The sequence below is a fragment of the Cavia porcellus genome, unplaced genomic scaffold (genome assembly GCF_034190915.1).
Source record: "Cavia porcellus strain 051 isolate PalLab524CR breed Dunkin Hartley unplaced genomic scaffold, mCavPor4.1 scaffold_2, whole genome shotgun sequence".
NCBI lineage: Eukaryota > Metazoa > Chordata > Mammalia > Rodentia > Caviidae > Cavia > Cavia porcellus.
This window is the reverse complement of record NW_026947485.1, coordinates 104,988,764-105,012,030: the sequence shown is the minus strand read 5'-3', so window position 1 is coordinate 105,012,030 and position 23,267 is coordinate 104,988,764. Positions and strand designations below refer to the sequence as shown.

The window sequence follows — 23,267 nt, the reverse complement described above, 5'->3', positions numbered from 1 at the left end:
CTTTCCCACCATTACCTGTCATCATCTGAGGGGATTCTTGAGAACCAGACTTGTGAATTAAATGGAAAAATTCTGGGATCCCTTCCCCATTCTCTACAAGTTGAACGTTTATCGTTGAGTATCGCTGAGTAGTCTTTGACCATGGTCCCTCTCGGTCACTGCATTCTGGGTATGATGTTGTTTTTCACTGATTGTCTAGGCTGCTTTGTTGGGACTGGGGGGAAGTTTCAACTACAGTGGTTGTTAGGACAGCTTTATTGAGGTACCACTGAAGTATACAAGTTGTGAATAGTTAAGGAGTACAGCTTGAAGTTTTACTGTAAGTATACACTGTAAAATCATCACCACAGATAAGCTAATTAGTTGCCCATCACCTCTGTGTTTTTGCCAGCATGTGATGCTACGTATGTGTGTGTGGAACGCATGGTGAGGAGATTTAAAGATTATCGGTCCAGCAAATTTCAAGTATGCAGTACAGCATAGTTGACTCTTGCACCATGCTGTATATTAGGTCTCCAGAACTTATTCATTTGAAAAACTGAAACTTTACCTTTGACTAGCACCTCCCTGTCTCCCCTCCCTCCATGATAGCTGCTTTTCACAGATGCAGAAGCCAATCTCAAGGTTCCAAATGTGTCTAGATCCCACCTTCAGCAGCTATGGAAAATAGTGGTTGGTGGGGCCATAGCTGGATTTGAGCAAGCTATTATCTCAGACTCTGTTTCTGGCAGACTTGGAGTTGCCCCTGGGAGGACCTTGCCCTGGGTACCTGGGTAGCATGGGCATCTGTGCTGGGTGCATTTGCTCTAAAGGATATGGGCCTTCCTTACCATGGGACCCTGCCACCCCTTCTGTCTGTGGGTTCTAGGTGTGAAGATGGAATCAGTGTAGAAATAAGGCTTACTGGCTCCTAAACAAAATGCTGCAGTCTTCTCCTATGCCCTCTGGGTCTGTGTATGACATTGGTGTGTCACTCTGACCTCCAGGAGCACCAGATTTTATTGGACATCATCACAGATCCCACTTATACCCCACTGGCTGGTTGCTAGTGCATTTTATTCATGTTTTCCTGCAGGTTAAATTCAGCCACCTGGCTCACGTTTCTCCCATGCCATCACACCCACTACACAGAGATGCCATGGGACTCAGGTCCGTAATGGTGATCCCATCCTACTGCACCCTCCTCAGATCATCCCTTATTACTATGCTGAAAGGTACATCCTGGCAGAGTCTGGTCACCTGGTAGCTCCCTGGATCTTTCATCTTGAGCCATTGATCCATTGATCTCTGAGGTTTTCATCCCTTCTCAGCACTCTTTCAGGGATGCTCTGGAATCTCCACCAGCCATCATTTCTTCCAGGTTCCCATGAGTGTCCCATAGCGTATCATAACCTGCTGCAGGAGGTCTTGCCAGGAAATTGCTTCTAGCCATAGGAGAAAGTCAGTAGATACCCTTGCCTGGCTGCGTACTCTCCACCTTCTCCCCATGTACAGCCCTCAAGGGCCACTGCTGCACTAGTTGTCCTGGTGGTACATGTTATCCAGGTCCTGCAGCTCTTCTCAGCTGGGCCACCTGCATGGACCCAGTCCCTGTTCTGAGCCAAGCCAGTAGGTACAGGGACATCCTGAGGGGTGAGTGTGCTTGCAAGGCCCTGCTGTGATGCTAACCTGCATTCTGCTCCTCTCTAGCAAGGCCCACGGGCCATCTTCTACTTCGTACAAGGAAGCTGAGTCAGTGAACTCCTGTGTCATGTGCCCTCCCAAACTTCAGAGGACAACTTCCCTGTAGGGTCTTGGCAAGGCTGAGAGTTCTGCCTTCTCTGAAGTTCTGCTGCTCTCAGAACTGAGCAGGCTCCAGGGTGGCCCACGCTCGAGCTGCAGGAGGCGGGAGTGGGGAGAGGCATTGAACACTGCTTCAGAGAGCAGAGCTCCTCCGGTGGCCACTGTCCCCAGGTGTGCTCTGAGGATGTGAATGGAGTCAGCGGCCTGCCGCACAGCTTACTGGTGTGCCTCTCTGTCCACAGGAGAACGATTACCTCCAGGACTGCCTTGATGCCATCCAGCAGGACTTCGTGATTTTTAACAGAGAAAAGTGAGTGTGTGTGGGCAGAGATGAGGTGATGGTGGGAGTTGATGGGAATAGAGATGGGGAAATTAGGCCAAAATTTTCTTGGCCACTAAAACCGGACTCCAGCATCTGTGTGGCATTAGTGGCCCAGGAAGCTGGATCCCTGCTCTTTTGGGGATGCCTAAAAGTGGCCATGGAGGAGAGAGGTTGGAAGCCCCTGTGCAGACTCCTGCGAGGGCTGCCTGGGTATCCCTTAGTTAGAAACGGGGCCGGTAGTCAGAATCTCCAGAGACACTTTGCAGATTCATCAAATTGGGGCAGCCCCATCAGAGTCACATCAGCTCCTGCGACTCAGGTTCTCATTCACTCAGCAAACCCTTCCTGAGTCAGCACAGATGGGACAGAAAGGGCACAGACAGCTAACCTCTGCCTCAGGAAGCACTGTTTGGTGGAGCTGGAGGAAAGAGGGATGCTCCCAGTGCCTGGAGAGAGAGAGAAGAACTTTGCGGAGGAGGCAGCTCTGCGCTAGGCCAGGAGGAACGCACAGAGTGGTTCTGACCCCCATCTTGGGTGTCAGAGAACAGGATCAAGAACTGTCTTGTTCAAGCTCTTGTGGAAGCCTTGTTCTGAAACATCTGATCCCTAGAATGAGCACTAAGCCAGGTGTCCCTTCAGCGTTCAGCTGAGATGACCTGAGACTTGCCAGCCTGCTGCTCCCATACCCAAAGCCATTCCTGTGACCCTCATTTCCTGTGGGTCCAATGTTCCCTCTCAGGCTCCTTGTCATGCCCTGAATGTCCCAGAATAGGGCTTCCATCCAGGGAGACGCTTAACACTTGACCTGAGTGTGGGCTCCTCACACCAAGTCCCTGAGAAGCACATTCTAGAGTCCTTAGAGGAGTCTCTGCACGAGCAGCTCCTGGGCAGTGGTGTGGCTGTAACTGCACGAGGGGGGCTGAATAGGCATCAATGTTCCCCTAGGTTGAAGAGGAGCCAGGACCTCACTAACGAGCCTCTTCCAGCCCCTGAGACTGGTGATGCAGTGGAGCCCATGGTGGACAGCGAGACGGAGAGTGTGGCCTTGCCTATATGTGGCTCCATCTGCCCCTCAGGTGGGAGCAGCTAGGCCACCTGGGAGGTATCCAAGGGTAGTTGACTCTCAGGCTGCTTTGGAGACTAAGATCTGCCAGAGGGAGGAGGCGTCAGGGCCAAGGGTCTGCCCACGAGCCCGCCTTCAGGCTGGGGTGTGGCCAGACTGACAGGAGCTGTGGAGGGTGACAGGTAGGCCAAGCTGGCAGTGCCACCTGAGCCCCAGTGGCTTGCAGTGTGGAGGAAGGGATGCCATAGCCCGCCCCTCTGACTACCCATTAGCAGGTCACAGGAGGCCAGGGGCAGCTTGGCACAGAAGCCCTCTGCTCCCTACGGACTCGGCTGTACATAGCACACGACCTTGTTGCCAAGCCCTGCCAAAGCTTGTGCACAAGACTGGGGGTGCGGCCCCGTGCTGCACGGTCCTTGTACATCTGAGGCAGGGTGGGGGGCGGGAGTGGGTGGGAAGGTGCAGAACGTTTTCTAGCTACACACTGTTGCAGCTGTGTTTCTGTATAGTTTTCACCTCTGAGAATTACAGTATGAGAACTGCTCTGTCCAGTGGTCTGTGTGTTTTTTGCTTGTGGTGTGACGAGGCCCAGTGCCTGGAGTTTCACATGGAAACCTGTCCAGGCTTGGGCAGCCAGGTTGGGGGCCCTGTGGGATAGCTTTCGCTGGACAAAGCCTCACCAAGACCCAAGGTGGTGGTTTGGAAGTGACTGCCTCTACATATCCAAGGGCCACAGGGCTGATGATGGCAACTTTGAGGTGGGGTGAGGTGGAGGGAACACAGGTCCCAGAAGCCTTGAGCAGTGTCTTACACGGGGCAGGGCTGGACAGCAGTAGCCCATGGACCTCACTGCTGCCCCATGGTCATAATGGTAACAGGGCTAGTGGCCTGCCCAGGTGTCCTTGGAGGAATCAGTTTGCGGCCCCACCAGAACAATGGCCACCCCAGACCTGTTTCTGTGGAGCCAGTAAACACCCCCCACTCCTTCCTTGGTGGGGCTCTGGAATGACAGAAGGTCAGAATGGCTGCAGAATTCTGGAGGAAAAACTGGCTGTGCTTTGGAAGTTTCAGGAAGAGCAGGGAACTAACCACTGGGAGCCGACCATCAGTTCTACAGCAAGGCTCAGGCCTCAGCAGCTCCATGTAGCATACACACGAGGAGGGACGTGATGCCCAAGTCATCACAAGGAGGGCAACCTGGTCTCAGCCAAGTGACTGGGCTCCAGGGAGACTCCAGAGGCGGCTGCGTTCTGGAGGACGGAAAAGTTCAGGTCTTGTGTGAATGCGTAATGCCAAGCATGCTTTTCAGGAACAATGTTCGTTTCTGTGATGCTGGCAGGGAGGGGGTGTCATCAGTTCCCTTAATCACCCTCTCAATGAGACACTGGTCTCACTGGTGAATATCAGCCATGGTGGACTCTGGTGCCAGGGCCACTGACCAAGTTCTTCTGGACCAAAGGGAAGCCAGGAAGGAAGCAACTGGACATGAAGAGGGTCCTTCTCCATGGGAGCTGCCAAGACAAGTGCTCTCTAGGAGCCCTGATCCAAATGGGACCCCTTAGTGGTTGCAGGGGAAGCACCAACGCCCAGCAGGAGCCAGAGAACAGTGGCAGTTAGGAGGACCTCCTTGCCCCCGGGCTAGGAACATCCATCCCACTTGGAGTACACACTGGCACCATTTACGTGAAAAAGAGGCTGAGGACAGGAGGCACAGCTCTGACTTCCGGGGTTCTGAGGCTGCTCTGCTTTGTGTCCTGAGTGGCAACTGGCCACACCTCTACCTAACTGCAGGTTCCCATGCACTTTCCAATCCAGCTTTCTAGGGTAGTTTGCAGCCAAGTCAGTCAGAATGGGTGTGGGGATTGTCATTGTGACCACATGGCTGTGCATCACAGTGTGCACCCCTGCAGCTCCTCCCACCACTGGGGCCCAGCTATCCCACTGGCTTCATGCAGACAGAACTGCACTGCAGGACACATCCATGCAGCCTTTCAGTGGCCACGAGACCAGGGAAAGCAGTGACAAAGGGAACCCAGGTTAGCATGGCAACTTCTCAAAGGGGCTTGTGTGAGGCAAGGAAACCAGAGCCGTCCACACACATGGGCTCCTAACCCAGGCATCTTTAATTGACCCAACTCACGCTGGGCTGAGACAGTGCCCACCATCTGTGGTGGCAGCATGCATAGGTTGCTGGCTACAGTTTCCTCACTGTACAAAACTGCTATGCTAATAAACCTATTAACCAAATACATATTTGATAGGAAAAGGAGAGCATCTTGGCTAAAGAATCTCAAGACATCCCTGGAGATGGGCCCCCCGGAAGCTCAGGTTTGGTCCCTGGAAGTGTGTACACACGAATTCCTGCTTGGGAGGGAGCTGCCCTATGCTAAGTTCCTGGTGGATCCCTGAAGTTACAGCAGCTCTGGGAGGCTGGAAGCTCCACTTGCCCACTCCTGGGGCGGGGGGATGAGGTCACAGGCCCCTCAAGGGACAGCTGTACCTCAGTGCCACAAGGCAGGCAGTGCTTGGGCAGTGATTCCTAATGGGGAGGAGGCAGCAAACGAGCCCAGACTGAGCCCTTTGTGGGCTCAAAGCCCCAGCCAGCTACTCCCATGATGAAACCCCAGGGTTCCTATACCCTAGTGGGGGGCCCCTGCCTTCACGCTGAGGCTGAGCGGCCTTTAGGGCACCTAGCACCCAGGCTGAGGGTCACCTGACCTGTCAGTTGCCATGTCCAGCCTCCTCACCCTGGCAGTGAAATGTCCCCAAATTCAGCCCTCTTGAGGGGGCTCCTCATAATGGGACTTGGGACCCCAAAAGGAGAGCTGTGGGGAAGGGAAAGGCAAGGCAGAGCACCTTTAGAAGTAATTTCTACAAAGGAAAGAGCTAACTGAGGTGAGTGGTTTTCACACCACCCGCCAAGTAGGGGACAGCACCACTGTGCTGGACCCCCAAATCATGGAAGTCTAGGAAAGAGAAGTGATGTTTGAACGTCCACCAGGGGGCGCCATGATCTTCTGAGCAGTTCGTCTGGCGATGTGATCGTCAGCCTGAGACCCTAAAAAAAAGGGAAGGTGGGTGTGGTAAGAAGAATGAAGTGGAGTGTGGAGGTTCTCTTTGATCCAAGAAGGGGAAGGCAGGCAGAGCTCTTGCACCACAAGGTGAGGGCTACAGAGCCCCACTCCCTCTCACACAATGTGTCCCCGAGATTGCCTTGGCTCCCTAAGGCTGAGGCTGGTAGACCACATGGTTGGGCAGGCTCCCCCATCCCTGAGGCCCTTAGATCTTTGGGATTCCCGGAAGCCTTCCTGCTTCATCTCTCTCATGAGTCCCTGTAATGGAGAAGTCTGCCCCCAGCTGCAAGACAATGTTGGATTCTGAGGAACTTGCCCCTGGTCCTGCACCCTCAGCATGTGACCAGGGACGACTAGCACTGTCCCAAGCAGGAGGATGAGACAGTATCAGGCTGGTCTGGTCCCCACTTAAGGGTGAGAAAACAAAAGGAGCAGCCTGGCTTCAGTTTGTAGGGAGAAGCTGGGTCCTCAGCTCATGGCATGCAGGAGGCACAGCAGAGGACCTCCCCAGAGGCTGGGTTCTGGCCATTGGCACCTCCTGGGGCCTGTGCCTCCCAGGCGGCTCAGCAGGACACAGCCTGGACCCACTCCTGAGGCCTCCCGGTGACTCACGCTAGCTGGCTGGGGGAGCTGGATTTCTACAGAACTTGTGAATTCCTGGATTGGAGCCCCCTTCCTTGTCGTGGAGGCTGAGCTTCCCATGCTCAGCCCTGCGCTCAGTGACAGCCTGCATACCCCTTGTGTTGTTTCAAGGTGGGATATGCATCACAGCAGCTTTGGGACAGGAAGGGACTTCCCATCTTGGGCTTACACTCCTTTGCCCTTCACAAAGCTCCTCATTAGCATGTCCAGTCCACCCACCACCACACACACACCCCACCTGAGTAGCTGCCACGTGCAGGTGCAGGTGTGGGCAGCTCTGCAGCCTTCAGCAAACTCAATAGTGCTCAGGCACACTCGGCACAGGTGCCTAAGGCCTGGTAGCCCCACACAGGCTCCTTGCACCTCAGGGTCTGGCAGCAGAGCCTCTCACCCTGCAGTCCAGGCTCAACTCACCCGATAGGCTGAACCCTGACTGGTGCAGGTTGCGCACAGGTGGCACTGAGATCTTGCCTGGGCAGGATGCACGGGCCTGGGTGCCGCTTCCTGGCTTGGTGGGCACCATTACCTCATGGACCGGGCCGTCATAGAGGCCTCGGGGCACGCCATGGATCTCTGCCAGCTGTGGGCCAAGGGGGCTGGATGTGAGGGGCCTGAGCCACCAGCAGCTGGAGGGCAGCACCCCTGCCTGAAGGGCCTGCTCTCCTCTGTACCCTAACTCCCCAGCTCAGGAATTCCAGGCTTTCCTCCAATGGCAGCACCCATACAACCAGGCCTCCCTCCTCAGCGTTCCCCCTCTCCATACACACACCTGCCCACATGTGCACACACATCCCTTTAGATCTTCACACTTGTACGCAGCTTCCACGCTCATGTACACACTCCCAGCCACAACCTCAGCAGCAGGAGCAAAGCATTTTCCAGGAATCCCAGGAACACCTGCCCACCCCACCCCTCAAGAAGTAAGAGAAACAGGAGACGTGTGTGCCCTAGGCCTGGAGCAGTGTCTTGCCCTGAATGTTTTGCCACTCAAACCCTGGGGGAGGAGGTAGTGTCCCAGGGTCAGATCTGGGCCAGCAGCTCTGTGGGCTCTCACGGCCTTGACAGCTATATCTTTGCAAGTTAGTGGGGATGCCAGTTTCCTAGGATGGAAAAAAATAGTGCAAGCCCCTAGCCAAGGAGACCAGCCCTGCCTATGTCAAATGCCATCACTCGCCAGAGTTCCACATCCCCTGGGACCCCTAAGGGATGAAGTACACCAGTGTGTACAGTAACAGCTACACTGTCCTGTGCGTGCGTGTGTGCGTGTGTGTGTGTGTGTGTGTGTGTGTGTGTGTGTGTGTGTGAAGTACCAGCGGCTGAGGCAGACACGTGCCAGACACACACAGGGACTGGTGGGAGGGGGAAGCAAGCTGGCAGCTGACTGGGACACAGGAGATCTCCAACCACAGATGGCCTCCTTGCCTTCTTCCTTACAGCAGGCTGTGCCCACACTTACAGCCAACAGACACTGGGAAAGTGACGGGCACCACTCTGGGGGGCCAGGGCCAGGCTGGCCAGAGGCAAACCTTACATGGAGGGGCTCCCTGTCCCCAGACTGCGGACTGCACACCCACCTGCCCACAAGAGCCCTGCAGACCCAGCCCTTACTCTGTTGCGGGCCTTTATCCTCTTGTAGACAAAATCTGGGAACGTTTTCCGGGGAATGAAGCGGCCAGACCCAGGGATGGCGAATAGGTTCCCACCCTCCAGCACGACTCTGCCTTGGCTGATGACCACGGTCGGGGATCCTCGGCACTCAACTCCTTCAAAAATGTTGTACTCCACATTCTGGGGAAAGAGACCTGTGGGTCTAGTGTCCTTCAGTGCTGCCCTATTCAACCACAGAGCGATTCCCAAGGGTGAAGGGGCCTGTGTGTGCTGGTGCGAGAGTAGCAACAGGGTGCAACTGAGGCAGACTGGTGGATACTGAGAAGCAACAGCCCCTCAACCTCTAGGCACGTCCGAGTCACATGGTTTTTACAGGGGCAGCAGCTAACATGGGTACCCCCTCCCTGCCCTGGCAGGCGCAGTAGCCTCTGCTCAGTGTCCACATCTGTGTGATGGACGATTGACCCCAGCACACACCTCTCGAAGAAGCAGGCACATGAGATGGCCACAGACAGGTGAGGCTGCTGAGTCATGCTGCGGGGACTGTGGTCTCCATCCCTAGAATTCTCCTGGGAAAGCTCCTTGGCTCCCAGCCTGGGAGAGGGTTTGGCCTACTTACCACATTATGGGTCTTGGCAGAGATGATCTTTGTGGCCCGAGGGTTCCAGATAACCAGGTCGGCATCAGAGCCCACAGCTATTCGGCCCTTCCTTGGGTAAAAATTGAAGATTTTGGCAGCGTTTGTACTGGTCACCGCAACAAATTCATTCTCGTCCATTTTCCCGGAGGCCTGAGAATCAAGAAGGCCAGCTGAGGGGAGACCTGGGGCTGGTCTCCTGTAAATGTCAACAAGGTACCCCAGGCAACTAGGGCCTGGGACTCAACATAGCCTCGGCACAGCTATGGCAACACCCCAGGCTCGGCCTAGGCCAGGGCAAGGCAGCTAGTGTGGCCATTCAGTGGGTGAAGGCTCTCTTCTGGGCAAGGCTTCCATAGCAATGTCAGTGTCCCCTGAAGGCCCATGACAGTCTCCCTGAGGGGCAGCAGAGGGTGAGGAAGTGCTCAGAGAAGGGTCAGGACACAGGCATTGTAACAGAGACACGTGTCTCGCTGCGAGGGCCAAGTGTGTAAATGCATTTTTCAAAATGTGTTCATTTTTAACTGACACATAACAATGGACATATTTATTGGGCACAAGATGACATTTTGATGCATGTACATGATGTTAGAATCTGCAGGGAAGGTAAAGTGTTTGTGGCTGACCCACAGTTAACTGTCTTGCCTGGAGGGTCCAGATGGCCTGTCTCCAGGCCCTGCAGAGTAGATTGGGGTAGGGCCCAACCTCTATCTCAGTAGTGTTTGTGCCTGTCAGGAGCCCCCCTCAGCATGCTGTGGACAGCCACAGGCACAGACTCACCACGCACTTCTCCCAGACCACAGACATGCGCTCCTCAACACCGTTGGTGCCCTCGGGGATCAGTGTGAAGTTGTCTTTACCAACAGCCTTCTGGGCAGTAGTGAAGGTACAGTGGGCACTACCCGTCACTTGGAGGTCCCCACTGGGAACAAGTCAGGGTCAGAGGAGCCCAGGGGCCCTGGCCCTCCTGAGCAGGCAGCACAGCCATCTGGCTACCTGAGTGGTCCCGAGGCAGAGTAGGGGAAGACATGGATGGGCTGTGAGGGGCCAAGTGTGAGGTGACAGCTGCCAGGTGCAAAACCCCAGCTGGGACCAAAGGGCTCCATATCTCCCCCACTGTCCACCACTTTGAGGGACCCCCGGGCTCATGTGAAAGAGATGCTCGTATGGTGAGCAGGCGTGCAGCCCACATGTCGACCTGGCTTCGTAGGTGGCTGCTCACCTGGACAGTAGAGATGTAAGATGGTCTGTGGTGCTGGGGTCTGGGTTGATAGGGGGTGAAGTGACAAAGGCGGCAGCCTTTGCCCAGTTCTTGCTCCAGTAATGCGAGCCATCGGCACCCAGGCTGGCAGTGATGGGCTCCCCAAACACGACCACTCCTGTAGGTAGCAGACTCATGACAAGTGCCCCTGCCAATCTGTACACCCCCAAGACCAAAAAAAGCACTGCCACTGCTCACAACCCCCATGACCCCTTTCTTTCCCTGTTTGCCCTTCTCGGGCCCTGGCCTTGGCCCTGCCCAGACCAGGTATCAGCCCTTGGGGTCCCTTGTCCAGAGGTCTGCAAGAGCTAGTAGTGAGTCTTCTCCATCCCCCTGGCCTCGGTGTCAGGCTGCTGACACCCCAGATGAACCACAGTTGGCGGCAGGCTGAGTGGGAAGTGATACTGTGGCCAGGACTTCAGCACAAGTCTCTAACTCCAGGCTAAGGTGGCTCCCACCAGTGACCAGGGAAGAAATGCCAAGTGCAGTGTGGTGTGGGGATGCCCTGGCAGAGCCAGTCCTGTTTTAGGGCAGCTTTTGGGTCCAGGAGGAGGCTCCTGAGCTAGCTCCTGCAGACTGCTCACCTTGTGCCTAGGAACCTTGTGGACCCTCTCCCTCACTGTTTCAATCCTCACTGCAGAGAACAGGTCCTGCCTGGTATGCGCCCCCACCCACTCCACCAAAGCCTCAGGCAGACCCAGGAAATGAGTTCTCTTAATGAGACCTAGTGGGAACATTAAAAAGTGAGGAACATGCACATCCTGGGTCCCTCTTGGAGATGCCACCTCTTTTACCCACCATCTGGTCCTCTGCCCCAACTCTGGGCTCTCTTCAGTGATGGGGGTTCCTGGACCCTCTGAGTTCAGTAGTCTCTGTAGGGACCTGCATTGTCCAGCCCCTGCTGAGTGAGCTGTGGGTCCCCTGCCAGGCACATGTGCTGTCTCCAGCTGGGCAGCTGTTATGTGGGCAAGGGGCACCCCAGCCCTTGGGTGGTTCACCCTAGCTCCTAGATGTACAGCACATGTTAATGTGAGGACCTCTTGAGGAACTAGATGCCTCTCTCTCTTAGATAGACACACGCACACACATGTTCAACATAATTCTGCCCCATGGAAACAGATGAACAGGCCCTGTGGTTTTCTTCAAGGCACCCTAGAGGGAAGCTGCTGTTCCGACAAGGCTGGAGTCTTGGGTCCAGCCCCTGGCCCTTCTGGAGACTCAGGGCTCCTGTAACTCCCTAAACCGCATTTGTGGTATAACCTTAGCATGTGGTACCCCATGAGGAAGGCAGGTCAGGCCACAGGCTTTCTTCTCCATCAGGCCTGTCCTCCTCACATTCCTCACCACCGGAGGGAGGGTCCCTGAACCAGCCAGCAGGTCTCCCAGGAAGCTGAGACCATGCTCTCAATCCAGCATGCAGGGAGAAGGGTTGGGCACTCACCTCTGCGCTTGGCTTGGGCAACCACATCAGCTGCACCCTTGCTCATGACCTTGGTGATATACAGTGGGCAGTTGGCCTGCTTGGCGATGGTGACAGCTCGGTACACAGCCTCGGCCTCTACCTGAGGATAGGTGAGGGGAGTGGGCACCCAAGCCACAAGAGTCCTGGGTTGGCCACAGATCACCTATGAGAGTGTGGGCCTAGTGCTTGGAGTCTGGACTGATCCATGTGGATGCCAGGATCTGTCCACAATGTCTTCTCAGCTTCAGGTAAAGCTGCAGAGTAATCAGTGGCCACAGGAAATGTTCCCAGAAGGGGACATTGCTGGTGCATGCTCCCTGGGTGAGGGTGGTATATGACAGCCTGGCCCAGATCACAAAACGAGGATGAAGCCAAGCCCAGCCCTAGGTGGTGAAGCCATCTGGGTATGAACTGCCCCAGGGGCATTCTGCCATGCACTCTGGGCAGGCAGACTTACCTCTTCAGGGTGACTGAGCACGTGGCCCTCAGGGCCAGTAATGCCTCTTTCCAGCAGCCGCTTCTGCTCCTAAATAAAAAAAGATGACTTGCTTTAGCCCCAAAGGGTGCGAGAAATGAAGTCCATGGCTGGCAGGTCCAGCTTTTATAGTGGAGTCCTGGGCTGCCAGGACACATCCCCAACACTGCCCAAACATGACAAACCTATGGAGGAAAGGGTGCCTTTGGATCCTTCAGCTAGAGGGGACCCTGCCGGCCAAGGGATCATGCCATCCTGCTTCACAGCCCTGGGGCCACCTGGGATGAGTCTGAAGGACCAATACCAGGCTCATTGGTGGGAAGGGAAATGAGGCTTCAGCACCTGGGAGAAGGCCTAGACTCATGGGAGCCTCAATTCCCAGGGGCAAGCCTGGGGTGCTGGGAAATTCCCAGTGCTGGGCCCTCGGCAATGATGTGGTTCTGGGGTATTTTAGTAAGTGTGGTGATCATGGAAAAATATTGTGGCTTAAAGGCCCCCAGGATTACCTAGTTCATCTGACTTTTGATCTTGGGCAAGTTATATACAGCAATATACTTAATATTCCCTCCCTTAAAGTTTGTAAGATGAAGTTCTCCCACTGAGTATCACCCAGGTCCACCTCTCATCCCCACCCCACCCCAGAAACCACCCCTTCAGGCAGCCCCATCCCTGCAGCACCTCCTCCACGATGTCCCCATTCTCCGCGTGCACCTGGGCCAGTGCTCCCAGGTCCCGGATAATGCTGAAGATCTCATACATCTGAGAAGAGAAATGGACAGGGCCCATGTCTGTAGGGCCACATCTGCTCCAGAAATGGCCTAAAACACCACTGCTCGTTCCTTTCTCTCTGTACCTGCCCTTACCTGGCCATCAGTACACTGGCACCTGTCCTTGTATGCCATGAAGACCAGGAAGGAGTTCACACCTGGAAGAGAGCCAGGAGAGGGTAGGACAATCCACGGAATCTATGCTGTTCCCTCCTCTCCAGAGGTGACCAGAGCCAAGGGGCTGTATTAAGCAGCATATGCCCTCCCCGAGTATTCCTTATGTAGTGGGTTCAGGAACCATTTCTCAGCCAGGGGCAGAGGCAGATGAGAATCCCTCACCCCTGTCTAAAAGGCTCCAGCCACGCTAGAGACAGAGCATGGTAATGGGCTTGCTGCCTGAGCTCCGGCAGCTCTCTGCAGGAAACAAATCTCAGCCTGGTAAGGTAAGGGAGACTCATGTGGGTCACACAGTGTGTCACTTGCCTACAGGACCTTAGAGTCCTACTCTGTCACCCTCCAGCTCATAATACACACTCACAGAACATGCTGTGAGGGACAGGCAGATCTTAGGACTGGGCTCCTGGGGCAAGAAGGAGGAACAGCGGAGTCCATTCAGGCAGAGGGCTGAAATCTCCCGTCTCTTGGGCAGCTAGACTGCATCCATCCTGACACTGGGACCTGTGTAGGTCCCATGGAGGCCTAAAGGCAGATTCAACCTGCTCACATTTCAAACCCATGTGCTCCACAGTCTCCTTCACTGGGTTGAAAGTGCTAAGGTGATGAACTAATGAACAGTGTGGGGAAACTGAGTCACCCTATGCTGTCTGATAAATCCTCCCAGGTGATGACTTGCACATGACTTAGAGTTTAGGACCTGGTCTGGAGTATCAGGTGGAGGCTGCTGGTCTGGATGCAGCCCAGTTCCGGTAACATTATCTAGTGAACACAGGACCAAAGGCTCATGCCTGGCACTACCCAGGGGACTCTGCAGGTGCCTGGCTTTTATCTTGGTTACAGACTCTATGCTGCAGCCTCCCAAGTCCAGTTAAGAGCAGCACAATGACACAGCTACTCCCTGCAGTAAGGACCCAAAACCAACGTGTGGGGACGTGTGGGGTTCTGAATTCTAGAGGCCACTTTGAAGGACTGTCACCTTTTGGGAACTGGGGACCCCAAGAAGACAGCCTTTATGAAATCCCTCTTACGGAATCCCTCCTTCTTCAGGTCTGCAAGTGAGAGAGATGACCTGGTTTAACATCTGAGGGCAGAACTGACTTTAACTGATTTTTCTTTAACTTCTACTCAATTCCTGGACACTAGTTTTTGGGATCAGGCGAGTAAAGTCCACAAGGACAGAGATCAGGGCAAGGACCACTCCCCACTCAACATCAGACAGGGAAGCCTAACCCCCATCTCCCCAGATCTCTCAGTCCAGGCCACAGGATGCACTGCTCACCCTTGTCCTTGACCAGGGCCTCCAGCTCCTCCTTGATGCTCTCATGCCAACGGGGGATGTCCACGTGCAGGGAATAGTCACAACAGGCCATGCTGTCTGCTTTCTCTCGCCACTGCTCGTAGGCTGCCAACAAGCTCACACCCGTGTCAGGGAACACATGGTCCACTATGGAGAGGGGCAGCATGGTCAGCCAGACTCCCCCTGCTAGCTGGGTCCCTCCACTGCCTCCAAGGAGGATTTGGTATTATGTTCCCAGGAGACCAGAAAACAAATCTGAAGAGTGTAGCAGGAGGTGGGATACCTCTGCCAAGAAACCAGTCCTTCTGCTTTGTGCAAGGCATCCTCCAGCCTCTTTCTGGGAAGGGGAGTGAGAGAAAAGCCCAAGTTCCAACCACTGTGCTCCCACAGGACCTGCTGCACTCCAAGTATTTGCGGCAGCCAGGGCTTTTGCCCACTTCTTGCACAGGTGAGGCACCTCAGAGCCAAGTGGAGTAGCATGCTGACCACCATGCTGGCTCTATAGTGCTGTGTGGCTCCAGACTGCACCAGCACTGGGCTGTGTTCCTGTGAGCCTCATAGACTCCACACCCCAAATGGTGCCATTCTATCCTTGGTACATAGCTGCTGTGCTGTCATCCTTGCCAACTAAGGTGCAAGTCCAAATACTACTCCTTGGCCTCCCATTGAATGGAGCAGGCCAGTGTTCAGAGTAGGGCAGTGAAAATGGAAAATGTCCCACCCCTGGGGAATAGGCTTTGCTTCGGTCCTATGCATCCCTCACATGAGCCCCATTTGGCCCAGGGCTTAGATCCTGAGCCAGGTTCCCATGGAGCTAGGTGCCTAACCCTTGCTGAGCCATTCACAGCTGCAGCCGCACACCTCTGCTATCTCTCTGTGTCCTCAGAGACGCCTCACAGCCTAAGGCAGGTGACATCAACAGTGCAGCCGTCTAACCTGCCTGGGCCACACAGGGAGCCCTTGAGTAGTGTTGGCTGAGGTACCAGCCTCTTGGTGAGCTACAAGATGGTCTACTGTTGGTTTTCTTTCATCTCGTGCTGAGTAAACCAACTTAACTGTGAATGTCACCTGTGAAGTGCCCCAAGTATTCGGGATTGCCCTCCCTGGCAGCAGTAGTGACAGTATTTACTGTGCCAGGCACAGGAAGAGCTATGAGTTAACTCCTTTAATCCTCTTGACCCTGCAAGGAAAGAGCTCTTGCCAGGTCATACAGATAATGGGGGCTGGGTGAGAGACCAGTGAAGTTACCCCCGTCATACCGCAGGAACACAGAAGCACAGGGTGCCAGGCTGCAGCCAGGCTCTTCAGACCTCTGCTGAGACATCTGTGCTCAGTACTGCTGAGGATGGCATTCAAGGCTGCTGTGTGAAATGGGCTGGGCTCTGGGATCTCATCTTGGCTCCTGCACTTACCACATGCAAGTTCCCAGGGACCAGTGAGTTCATCTCACAAACAGAGCTCCTCTGTGGACCTTAAAGGGTTTTAGACCGAGCCCAGCCTGCCACACACAGCCTTGAGGAAATGAGAATCTGGTTCTTATGGAATAATAATAAGCATTGCTGTCATCTTTTTTTTTCTTTTTAAAAATTGCAGTCTCCATCTTTAACTGTTCTGAACATGAGCAGGAAATTTCTGCAAATCAGACCAACTCTGCTGCTCGTCCAAGGCATCTGAGTTTTCCAAACCCTAGTCCTTGGCCAGCTTCCAGTTTCCCAGGAAATAGTAACAAGCACACATCCATTTGTTACACAGAAATCGCAGGAGGATTTCAGAGGTGGCCAGAACAAGACCATGACCCAAAATGACCCAGGATGAGAAGGATAACAAAAGGGCACTCAAGGGTTTCTGAGACTGATACACAAGAAAAAAAAGAAAAAAGAAAAAACACCATGACGTAACGCTTCCGGTAATATGCAAGTGGGCAGGTGCTTCTCCTGAAAGGTAGGGCCCAGACACTCACAGATCATGGTGGTCCCCCCTGCCAGGGCGGCCTTGGTTCCCTGACAGAAGTCATCAGCTGGAGTCATGCCTAGGACAGGCATCTGCAGCCTTGTGTGGACATCAACCCCTCCAGGCAGGACCATGAGGCCATGAGCATCAATGGTTTTGATGCCCCCAGGGACGATGAGATTTTCTCCAATCTGTCTGAAAGCAACAAGAAAGAATTCACTGTATATGGAGAGCCCAGATCAGGACACATATAGGATCCTGTACCACATGGCAGCTCTAAGTGTGCATTTGGGCTCCTACCTTGATGAAAGAGGATACTTGCTTGCCCAGTTCCTCTAGAGGCCAGAGAATAAAATCTCCCACGGTGTGGCTCAAGATAGGTAAGATAAAAGGCCAAACCCTATACAATTATTATTTTCCTTCTGGTTTTCTATGAGAGTTTCTATTTGTTAACCTACCGACCAAGGCTGGAGCCCCTCAATAGATATAGCAGAGGAGCAAGCAGCCAATGAATATTTATTAAGCACCCACCATGAGCTCGGAATCTTACTAAGTGCTGTAATAATACAAAGAAATATGCAAACCATTGTTCTGTTTCCACAGAACTCGTGATTAACTGGCGAGACTTTCATCATCCAAGCCAAGGGATGAATCATAGGCACCCATCTCACTGTTTCCAAGGAGTGGGATTTTGGAAAAAGAGAAAGCACTTACATGAATTTCACTCAAACGTGAACAGCCTGGGTACGATGTAAGGGACACGCACACACATGATGGATAAAGATATTTTTGGCGGAAACTTACTTAATCAAACCATCTTCCACATACAAATCAGCGTAAAAGGACTGGTCATCGTTCACAATCTTCCCACCTTTGATCAGAAGGCGGTCACTCTAGTGGAAACAAAAAACACTTTCTCCAGACTGAGTAACTGAATATCTTCGGTGCAACTCTCTGCTGGAATTAAGCCTGAAACATTTAGTTTACAGCTGTAGAAATAAAAATGAACTCAAATGCCTGCATCTGTTTTCCTTAACTGTTTAGTGTACCTCAAAATGGGGTGCTCAGAAGCAGCTGCCATGCTGAGGCAACCCTGTATGACCCCACACAACTGACTGCCCAAGCAAGCTAGCCTCACTGCAGGCACCGGGAATGGGGACCCCAGGGCAAAGGCAAAGCAGGTGCAAGTGTAGTGATTCTATTTAAACAGGTTCACATCCTCGGAGGCCCTGCACCCAACTGTGCTGAAGAGGTGAGGCTGATAGAACTGAGCTTCTGGTTCCTCAGAACATGCAGGCTTATATCAGTACAAGAGCTGCAAGGCAGAGCAGGACCCAGCAGACCTACTCCTCACTCTGGGAGACTACACCACAGTTGGGGGAGACAGAAGCAATAAAGCATGTACATATGATCGTCACTGTGACAAGTGCAAGGAGCACAAAGACAGTGACGCGATGAAACATAAGAGGGACAGTAAGCCTGCCTCAGAGATCAGGAAGGGCTTTTCTGAGGGACTGTAATGGGAGACTGTGTGTGTGTGTGTGTGTGTGTGTGTGTGTGTGTGTGTGTGAGAGAGAGAGAGAGAGAGAGAGAGAGAGAGAGAGAGAGAGAGAATGAATTATGTGTATGAGGGGGTTCCTTTCCTGTTTAACTAAGACACTGCAAGTCTATAATACAGGGCAGAGCAGTGTGTTTTCCAGGCCAGGAAGCAACCTATACAAAAGCCCCCTGGGCCATGAAAGAGCTTGAGTTGGTATCAGACGCTAGAAGAGACTGGGGGTTAGAAGCTTGGGAGGAAATGCAGGATCAGTACCCAGAGCTGAACAGGGATGACATGTGCAGTGTTCAGGCAGGCAATGGGCTGACACTGGAGACCATAAGCAGATTTTGATCATGGTCTGTTTGATGCTACAAAGAGATCATCTCTGGGCCAGGGATTTAACTCAGCAGCATAAACACCTGCATGGCAAGTGCTAGGTCAGGAGTTCAATCTCCGATCCTTGGTACCAGAAAAAAAAAAAAAAAAAGAAAAGAAAAGAAAAGAAAAGAAAAAAAAGATCATCTCCACTTCTAGGTAAAAAGTAGACCATAATGGTGAACTGAGGAAACAAGGTTGCTGCCTGGGTAATTTCGATGAGACGAGAAGCTTGAACCAGTGTTATAGGGGCAGGAGAAGAGAAATAGAATTTGACAGGGTGGGAGTGAGGTGGGCAGGACTTGCTGATGGACAGGCCATAGGGATAAAGGTAAGGAAGAAATTGGGGTTATGCAGGTTCTGGGAATACTAGCAGTACTCCAGTAGGTGAACAAAGTGACACTGAGCAAGGCCAGCCCTTTCTAAGCAAACCTCAGCAGCCATAAAACCACTTCTAAATGGCCAGGAAGGAAGAATTAGGCAGAAAAGGGGGTGTCACTACCAGGACTGCTCATAGCCATTACAGATGGTGATCTTGCCTCAGAGTAGAAGAACAGAAACAAAAAGGATCAGAAGAACAGGACATGGAATTATGGAAGTGACAAGGTTTTACAGGTCCTTCCTTTCTATCACCTTGCAACTTGCCCAAGGTCCCCAAGATCCCCTCACCCCCCTACACACACACGGGCCAGGGCTCCAGCACTAGCTTTTATTCTTTCCAAGAGTCGAGGTCAAGAGAGGGAACTGAGAATGTAATATCTAGTACTCCACGAAGATGAGATTATTCACTTTTAAAATTTACATCTGTTTGGGCCAAACTTTCAGAATTTTATTGATTAAAAGTTAAACCACTATCAAGTGGTTCACAAAAGGGTTAGCAAGCCATGCTCCGGGCCAAATTTATACAGCCTAGAGCCACAGATGATTTTTGTTGTTGTTGCTGTTTTATTTTTTTAATTTTTTTTTTTTTGTAGTACTAGGGATCAAACTCAGGAACTCCCTACCATTGAGCAATATTCCCCATCCCTTTTTAAATTTTATTTTGAGATAGGGGTCTTGACAAGACTGTCCTCAAACAGCCTTGTCAACCTCCTGAGTAGATGTTTCATATTGGTTGAAAAAAAAATCAAAAGAGTATGTCATGACTTGTAAACATTTTATGATATTCACAGTCCAGTGTCTACAGATGAACTATCAATGGAACAGTCATGCCCTAGAATGTATGAACCAGTACTGCATGGTGTGACAGATACACGGAGGTCCTATAAATATCACTTGGCCAGCTATGGAGTTTGCTGACCCTGGTCCATGGCATTTCTGGTTCCCTGCTGTCAGCTTCTCCCCACAAAGTCCTGTAGGTGCCCACTGCCCACCTCACTGAGCCCTATCCCTATCCTGTGCCCATCACAGCCATCAGGGCTCCAGCAGTCAGGGTTCAGGCCAGGCTTCTGCCTCTGGCCATGCCCCATCCATCTCCACTTGACCACTTCCAGATCATTCTCAGTAAACCCTAGGAAAACCCAGCCAGAAAAGAGAAAAGCTTGAGATGAGAAAACTCTTGTGGTCTGGAGTCTCTGGTCATGTGCCCAGGTTTTTAGACACCGGAACTCGGATTCTGGGGTCTTCCTTGAATTTGGAACCCGGACAGAAGTTGCTGGGCTGTGGTGGATGCTCTTCTTAGAGAATTCATTAGGATGGGGTAAAAGTTGTGATTATCTGGCCGCCCTCCTCAAAGTCACCACTGCCTTGCCCACCCGCGGGTCCTCCTGCCACCCTCGAGCTCCACCTCCACCCCTGCGTCAGCAGGCTGCCAGACTCTTGTGAGCTCAGCCTAGACCTCAAAGCGCAGTGTTGCTCCTGTGGCAGGAGACCCTTCTGCTCCGGTAGAGGAGGGATGTTTTCCTCTGAGTTTGTCAGGAAGGTCTGAACCCCGAGAAGGTCAGGTGGGGAGGTGTGCCTGACCAGACTCCCTCCTGCTGAGGACAAGCCCAGAGTTGGGTTTCAGACCCCTCACACTCCTGGCTCTGGTCCAGCAGGCATCTCCCCTCCCTTCGCTCCTCGCCTTCCACCCAGTTCTCAATGGGGGAGCTTTGTTTCCTGGCACAGCTGGGTGGCCAGTCTGACCTCCCACACGGTGCGTGGGGGTGCTGAGTTATTAGGAAGGGGGGTCTTGCCTCGCCAAGGCTCAGGCTACTGGTCAGTGGACAGTGTCTGCTTCCCTTGCAGTCTCCCAACCAGGCTTTGGGGAGGGGTTCAGGGCCAACTAGGGGCTCCTGGTCGAGAGACCAGGGCTAAATCGCTTTGTCTGGGACAAAGAGCTCCAGGCGCCTAAGCGGCGTGTCCAAGGGGCGAGCGGCCCCAGGGCTGCCTGTGAGGGGAAGGTACGGCAGCCGGCGTCCCGAGGCTCGGCGGTCAACAAAGGCCGCGCCTGCCCGCCGCCCCGAAACGGAGCTCCAGACTGGCCAGAAGAGGCACCTGGGCTTCAGGAGGGAGGCGCTCGCGGCTGCGGGCCCTCCCCGAGAGCAGCGGAGACTGACTCCCGGGCCTGCAGGCCGCTGCGCCTGGGTCCCAGGGCGGCCTCACGGGCACGTTCCTCGCTGGCAGCGCGAATGAACTGAGGGAAGGGCCAGCGCCGGGACCCGGTTTGCGCGGGGATGCGACACACAGGCAGGGCCGGGGGGTCCGCCTGGCGTGAAGGCCACTCCGGGCGGTGGGCAGGGGGGGTGAGCTCACCGTGATCCGGGGGATGCTCTTCTTGCCCTGAAAGGACATTCTGCTTAGCGGGCAGGTCCAGGGACCAGCAGGGGAGGCGCGGGAGCGGGCGAGCGGGCGGGGACACGCGTTGAGCCCGGCGTGCGTGGGGCGAGAAGCACCAGAGTGCCAGCGAGCCGGTGTAGGACTCCCGGCCCCGCCCCCGCTCGTTTGCCTCCAGACCCCGCCCCCGTCGCTTATTTGAATTCAGACCACGCCCCACCGCCTCTTATTTGCATTCGGTCTCCGCCCACCGTCGCTTATTTGCATCCAGGCCCCGCCCCATGCCTGCTCCTTCCAACCTCCCCCGGCGGAGGCTAGACTGCTTCTGGCACCCCTGCCTGAGCGTGGGGAGTGGGAGGAATGCGATCCGTCTCTGAAGACGTCTGAGGAGTTTGGATTCCGCAAAGGACAGCGGTCAGACAACGGCCTGCCGGGGCCCCCCGCCCCCTCCTCAGTGATGAGCCGAAGCTCCCAGGGCCTGGAGCAGGAACTACTCTACTGTATTCTTGCTCCCTGGTTCCGCGGTGTGGAAACCGCCTCCGTTAAGGAAGTTGCCCCTGGCCAAACCAGGCTCCTCTGGGACGCCGGGCGGGAGCACGAGCGCTGGGCAGCGTCCTGAGAGCTGCACCAGGCTGGCCACTCCCGCGGGACTGCTCCGCAGTTCACTGCTCAAAGCTAGCAGCAGGAGGGAGAGGACACGGAGGAGGGACCAGGCAAAACTAGAAGGGGCAGCGAGACCGACACACAGACGGACTGAGATGGCTTAGGGACTGCCAGCCGGGTTCAGGAGCGGGGCGCAGGGCGGGGAGATGTCCCGGGAACGCGCCGCAGGCGGACGGCTCCGGCCTGAGTGGGTGGCGTTCTCGAAGTGAGCAGCCTCACCTGCGGAGACCCGCGGGCCGGGGCCACGCTGGGTTGCTCTCGGCCGCTGGCCAAGACCTCCGGCCGGTCTTCAAGTATCTCCGAGAGGCCGCGCGGCCCGCAGTAGGGCTCGCCCCCGCTTGGGTCTCGGGGGCCGCCGCTCAATGCGTCCAGCGGCAGTGTCTTGTTCTCGAAGGCATCATCCACGCAGTGGAAGACACCACCGAGCTTCGGCCAGGCCAGAGGCTTCGCGGGACCATGCGGCCGCGGTGCAGTCATGGCGGGAATCAGCGACCCGCATCTGCGTGTTCCGAGACCCCTGCAGGTCTGCACTTGAGGCCAAGACCCGGCCCTCCTGGCCTCGCCCTCTCCTAGCCCCTCCCCCAGGCCCCTTGCGTGGCCCAGTGGTGCTGGCGCTGTTCACACTGCAGGTGCTGAAAGAACTGCTAGTCTGGCCCCAAGAGCACAGCTGCTCAGTGAAGCACAGACGCTCACCCTCGGGGCACGCGTGGGCTCCGACTCCATCCACGTGCTGGAGAAGCTGCAGTCTGTGAGGACTCCATCACTCTCCCGGTGTGGGAGAATCCCCACCTGGCAAGGAGGCCCTGATTGAATCATCAGTAAGAGCGGGTGGAGGGGGCCAGCAAGCGCGCGCAGTTCTAACCCTGCTGAATGTAGAGATGAAAGACTTGGGGTGAGACAAGACGCAGGGAGTTTCAGCTGTCCAGAGATCACAGGGCTGGGGCTGTACTGCCCTACTGGAGACAAATGCAGCGACTGATTTTGAAAGAAAAGACCCCAGCCTTTGTGTTTTCGGTGCAGTCGGGCATTTCAGAGCCCGAGTTCAGAAAAATGAGTCATTGGGACACTCACCAATGGACTCTGACAACTCTTCTTACTCATGTGTAAAAATCATCCTTGTCTAAGTTATTTGCATTCTTTCTCTGTCGGTTCACATTTGGCAGACAGGAGAGAGCTTTCCAGTTGGCCAGCCTCAACCAGGTGCTGTCAAGGACCTGATGCAGAGGTCTCCTCTAGGTGATTTTAGATGATCAGCGAGGGGGCTGCAGGTGAGCCCCCTCCCCTACCCCAGTGGGCAGCAGGTCCAGATTCCACTTCTGTCACAGAAAGAAGCATTGTTGTTCATAGAATGAACACAAAAATGCAGCAATGGCTGTATAGCCCCTAAGTTCTAATCTTAATAATATCCATGTGTGTGC

At 54.3% G+C, this 23,267-nt stretch overlaps 2 protein-coding genes across 3 annotated transcripts in view; one reads left to right on the top strand and one right to left on the bottom strand.

The window, feature by feature from the left end:
- Nucleotides 1-3,718, top strand: part of Stk32c (serine/threonine kinase 32C) — a 95,814-nt gene extending 92,096 nt beyond the window's left edge. For both annotated transcript variants that reach the window (XM_013143645.3, XM_063244999.1), the window contains exons 11-12: nucleotides 2,025-2,092; nucleotides 3,050-3,718. In XM_013143645.3, the coding sequence (XP_012999099.2) occupies nucleotides 2,025-2,092; nucleotides 3,050-3,194 (213 nt within the window). In that variant the 3' untranslated portion in view covers nucleotides 3,195-3,718. The remainder of the gene's footprint in view (nucleotides 1-2,024; nucleotides 2,093-3,049) is intronic.
- Nucleotides 3,719-5,272: 1,554 nt separating this feature from the next.
- Nucleotides 5,273-21,373, bottom strand: Dpysl4 (dihydropyrimidinase like 4). The gene is made up of 14 exons (XM_003479604.5): nucleotides 21,166-21,373; nucleotides 17,322-17,410; nucleotides 16,528-16,712; nucleotides 14,550-14,714; nucleotides 13,190-13,251; nucleotides 13,005-13,085; nucleotides 12,309-12,377; nucleotides 11,831-11,951; nucleotides 10,351-10,507; nucleotides 9,909-10,050; nucleotides 9,111-9,281; nucleotides 8,492-8,671; nucleotides 7,298-7,463; nucleotides 5,273-6,225 (listed from the first exon to the last, which is right to left on the bottom strand). The coding sequence occupies exons 1-14, from the start codon at nucleotides 21,202-21,204 to the stop codon at nucleotides 6,134-6,136; spliced, it is 1,719 nt and encodes a 572-aa protein (XP_003479652.2). The 5' UTR covers nucleotides 21,205-21,373; the 3' UTR covers nucleotides 5,273-6,133.
- Nucleotides 21,374-23,267: the final 1,894 nt, after the last annotated feature.

Excerpts from the sequence above, each read along its gene's own strand:
- Dpysl4 (XM_003479604.5), bottom strand. The coding sequence starts at position 21,204 with ATGTCCTTTCAGGGCAAGAAGAGCATCCCCCGGATCACG. Across the intron at positions 13,086-13,189 it reads GCCAGTGTACTGATGGCCAG|ATGTATGAGATCTTCAGCAT; the intron begins GTAAGGGCAGGT and ends TTCTCTTCTCAG. Across the intron at positions 11,952-12,308 it reads TGCTCAGTCACCCTGAAGAG|GTAGAGGCCGAGGCTGTGTA; the intron begins GTAAGTCTGCCT and ends ACCTATCCTCAG.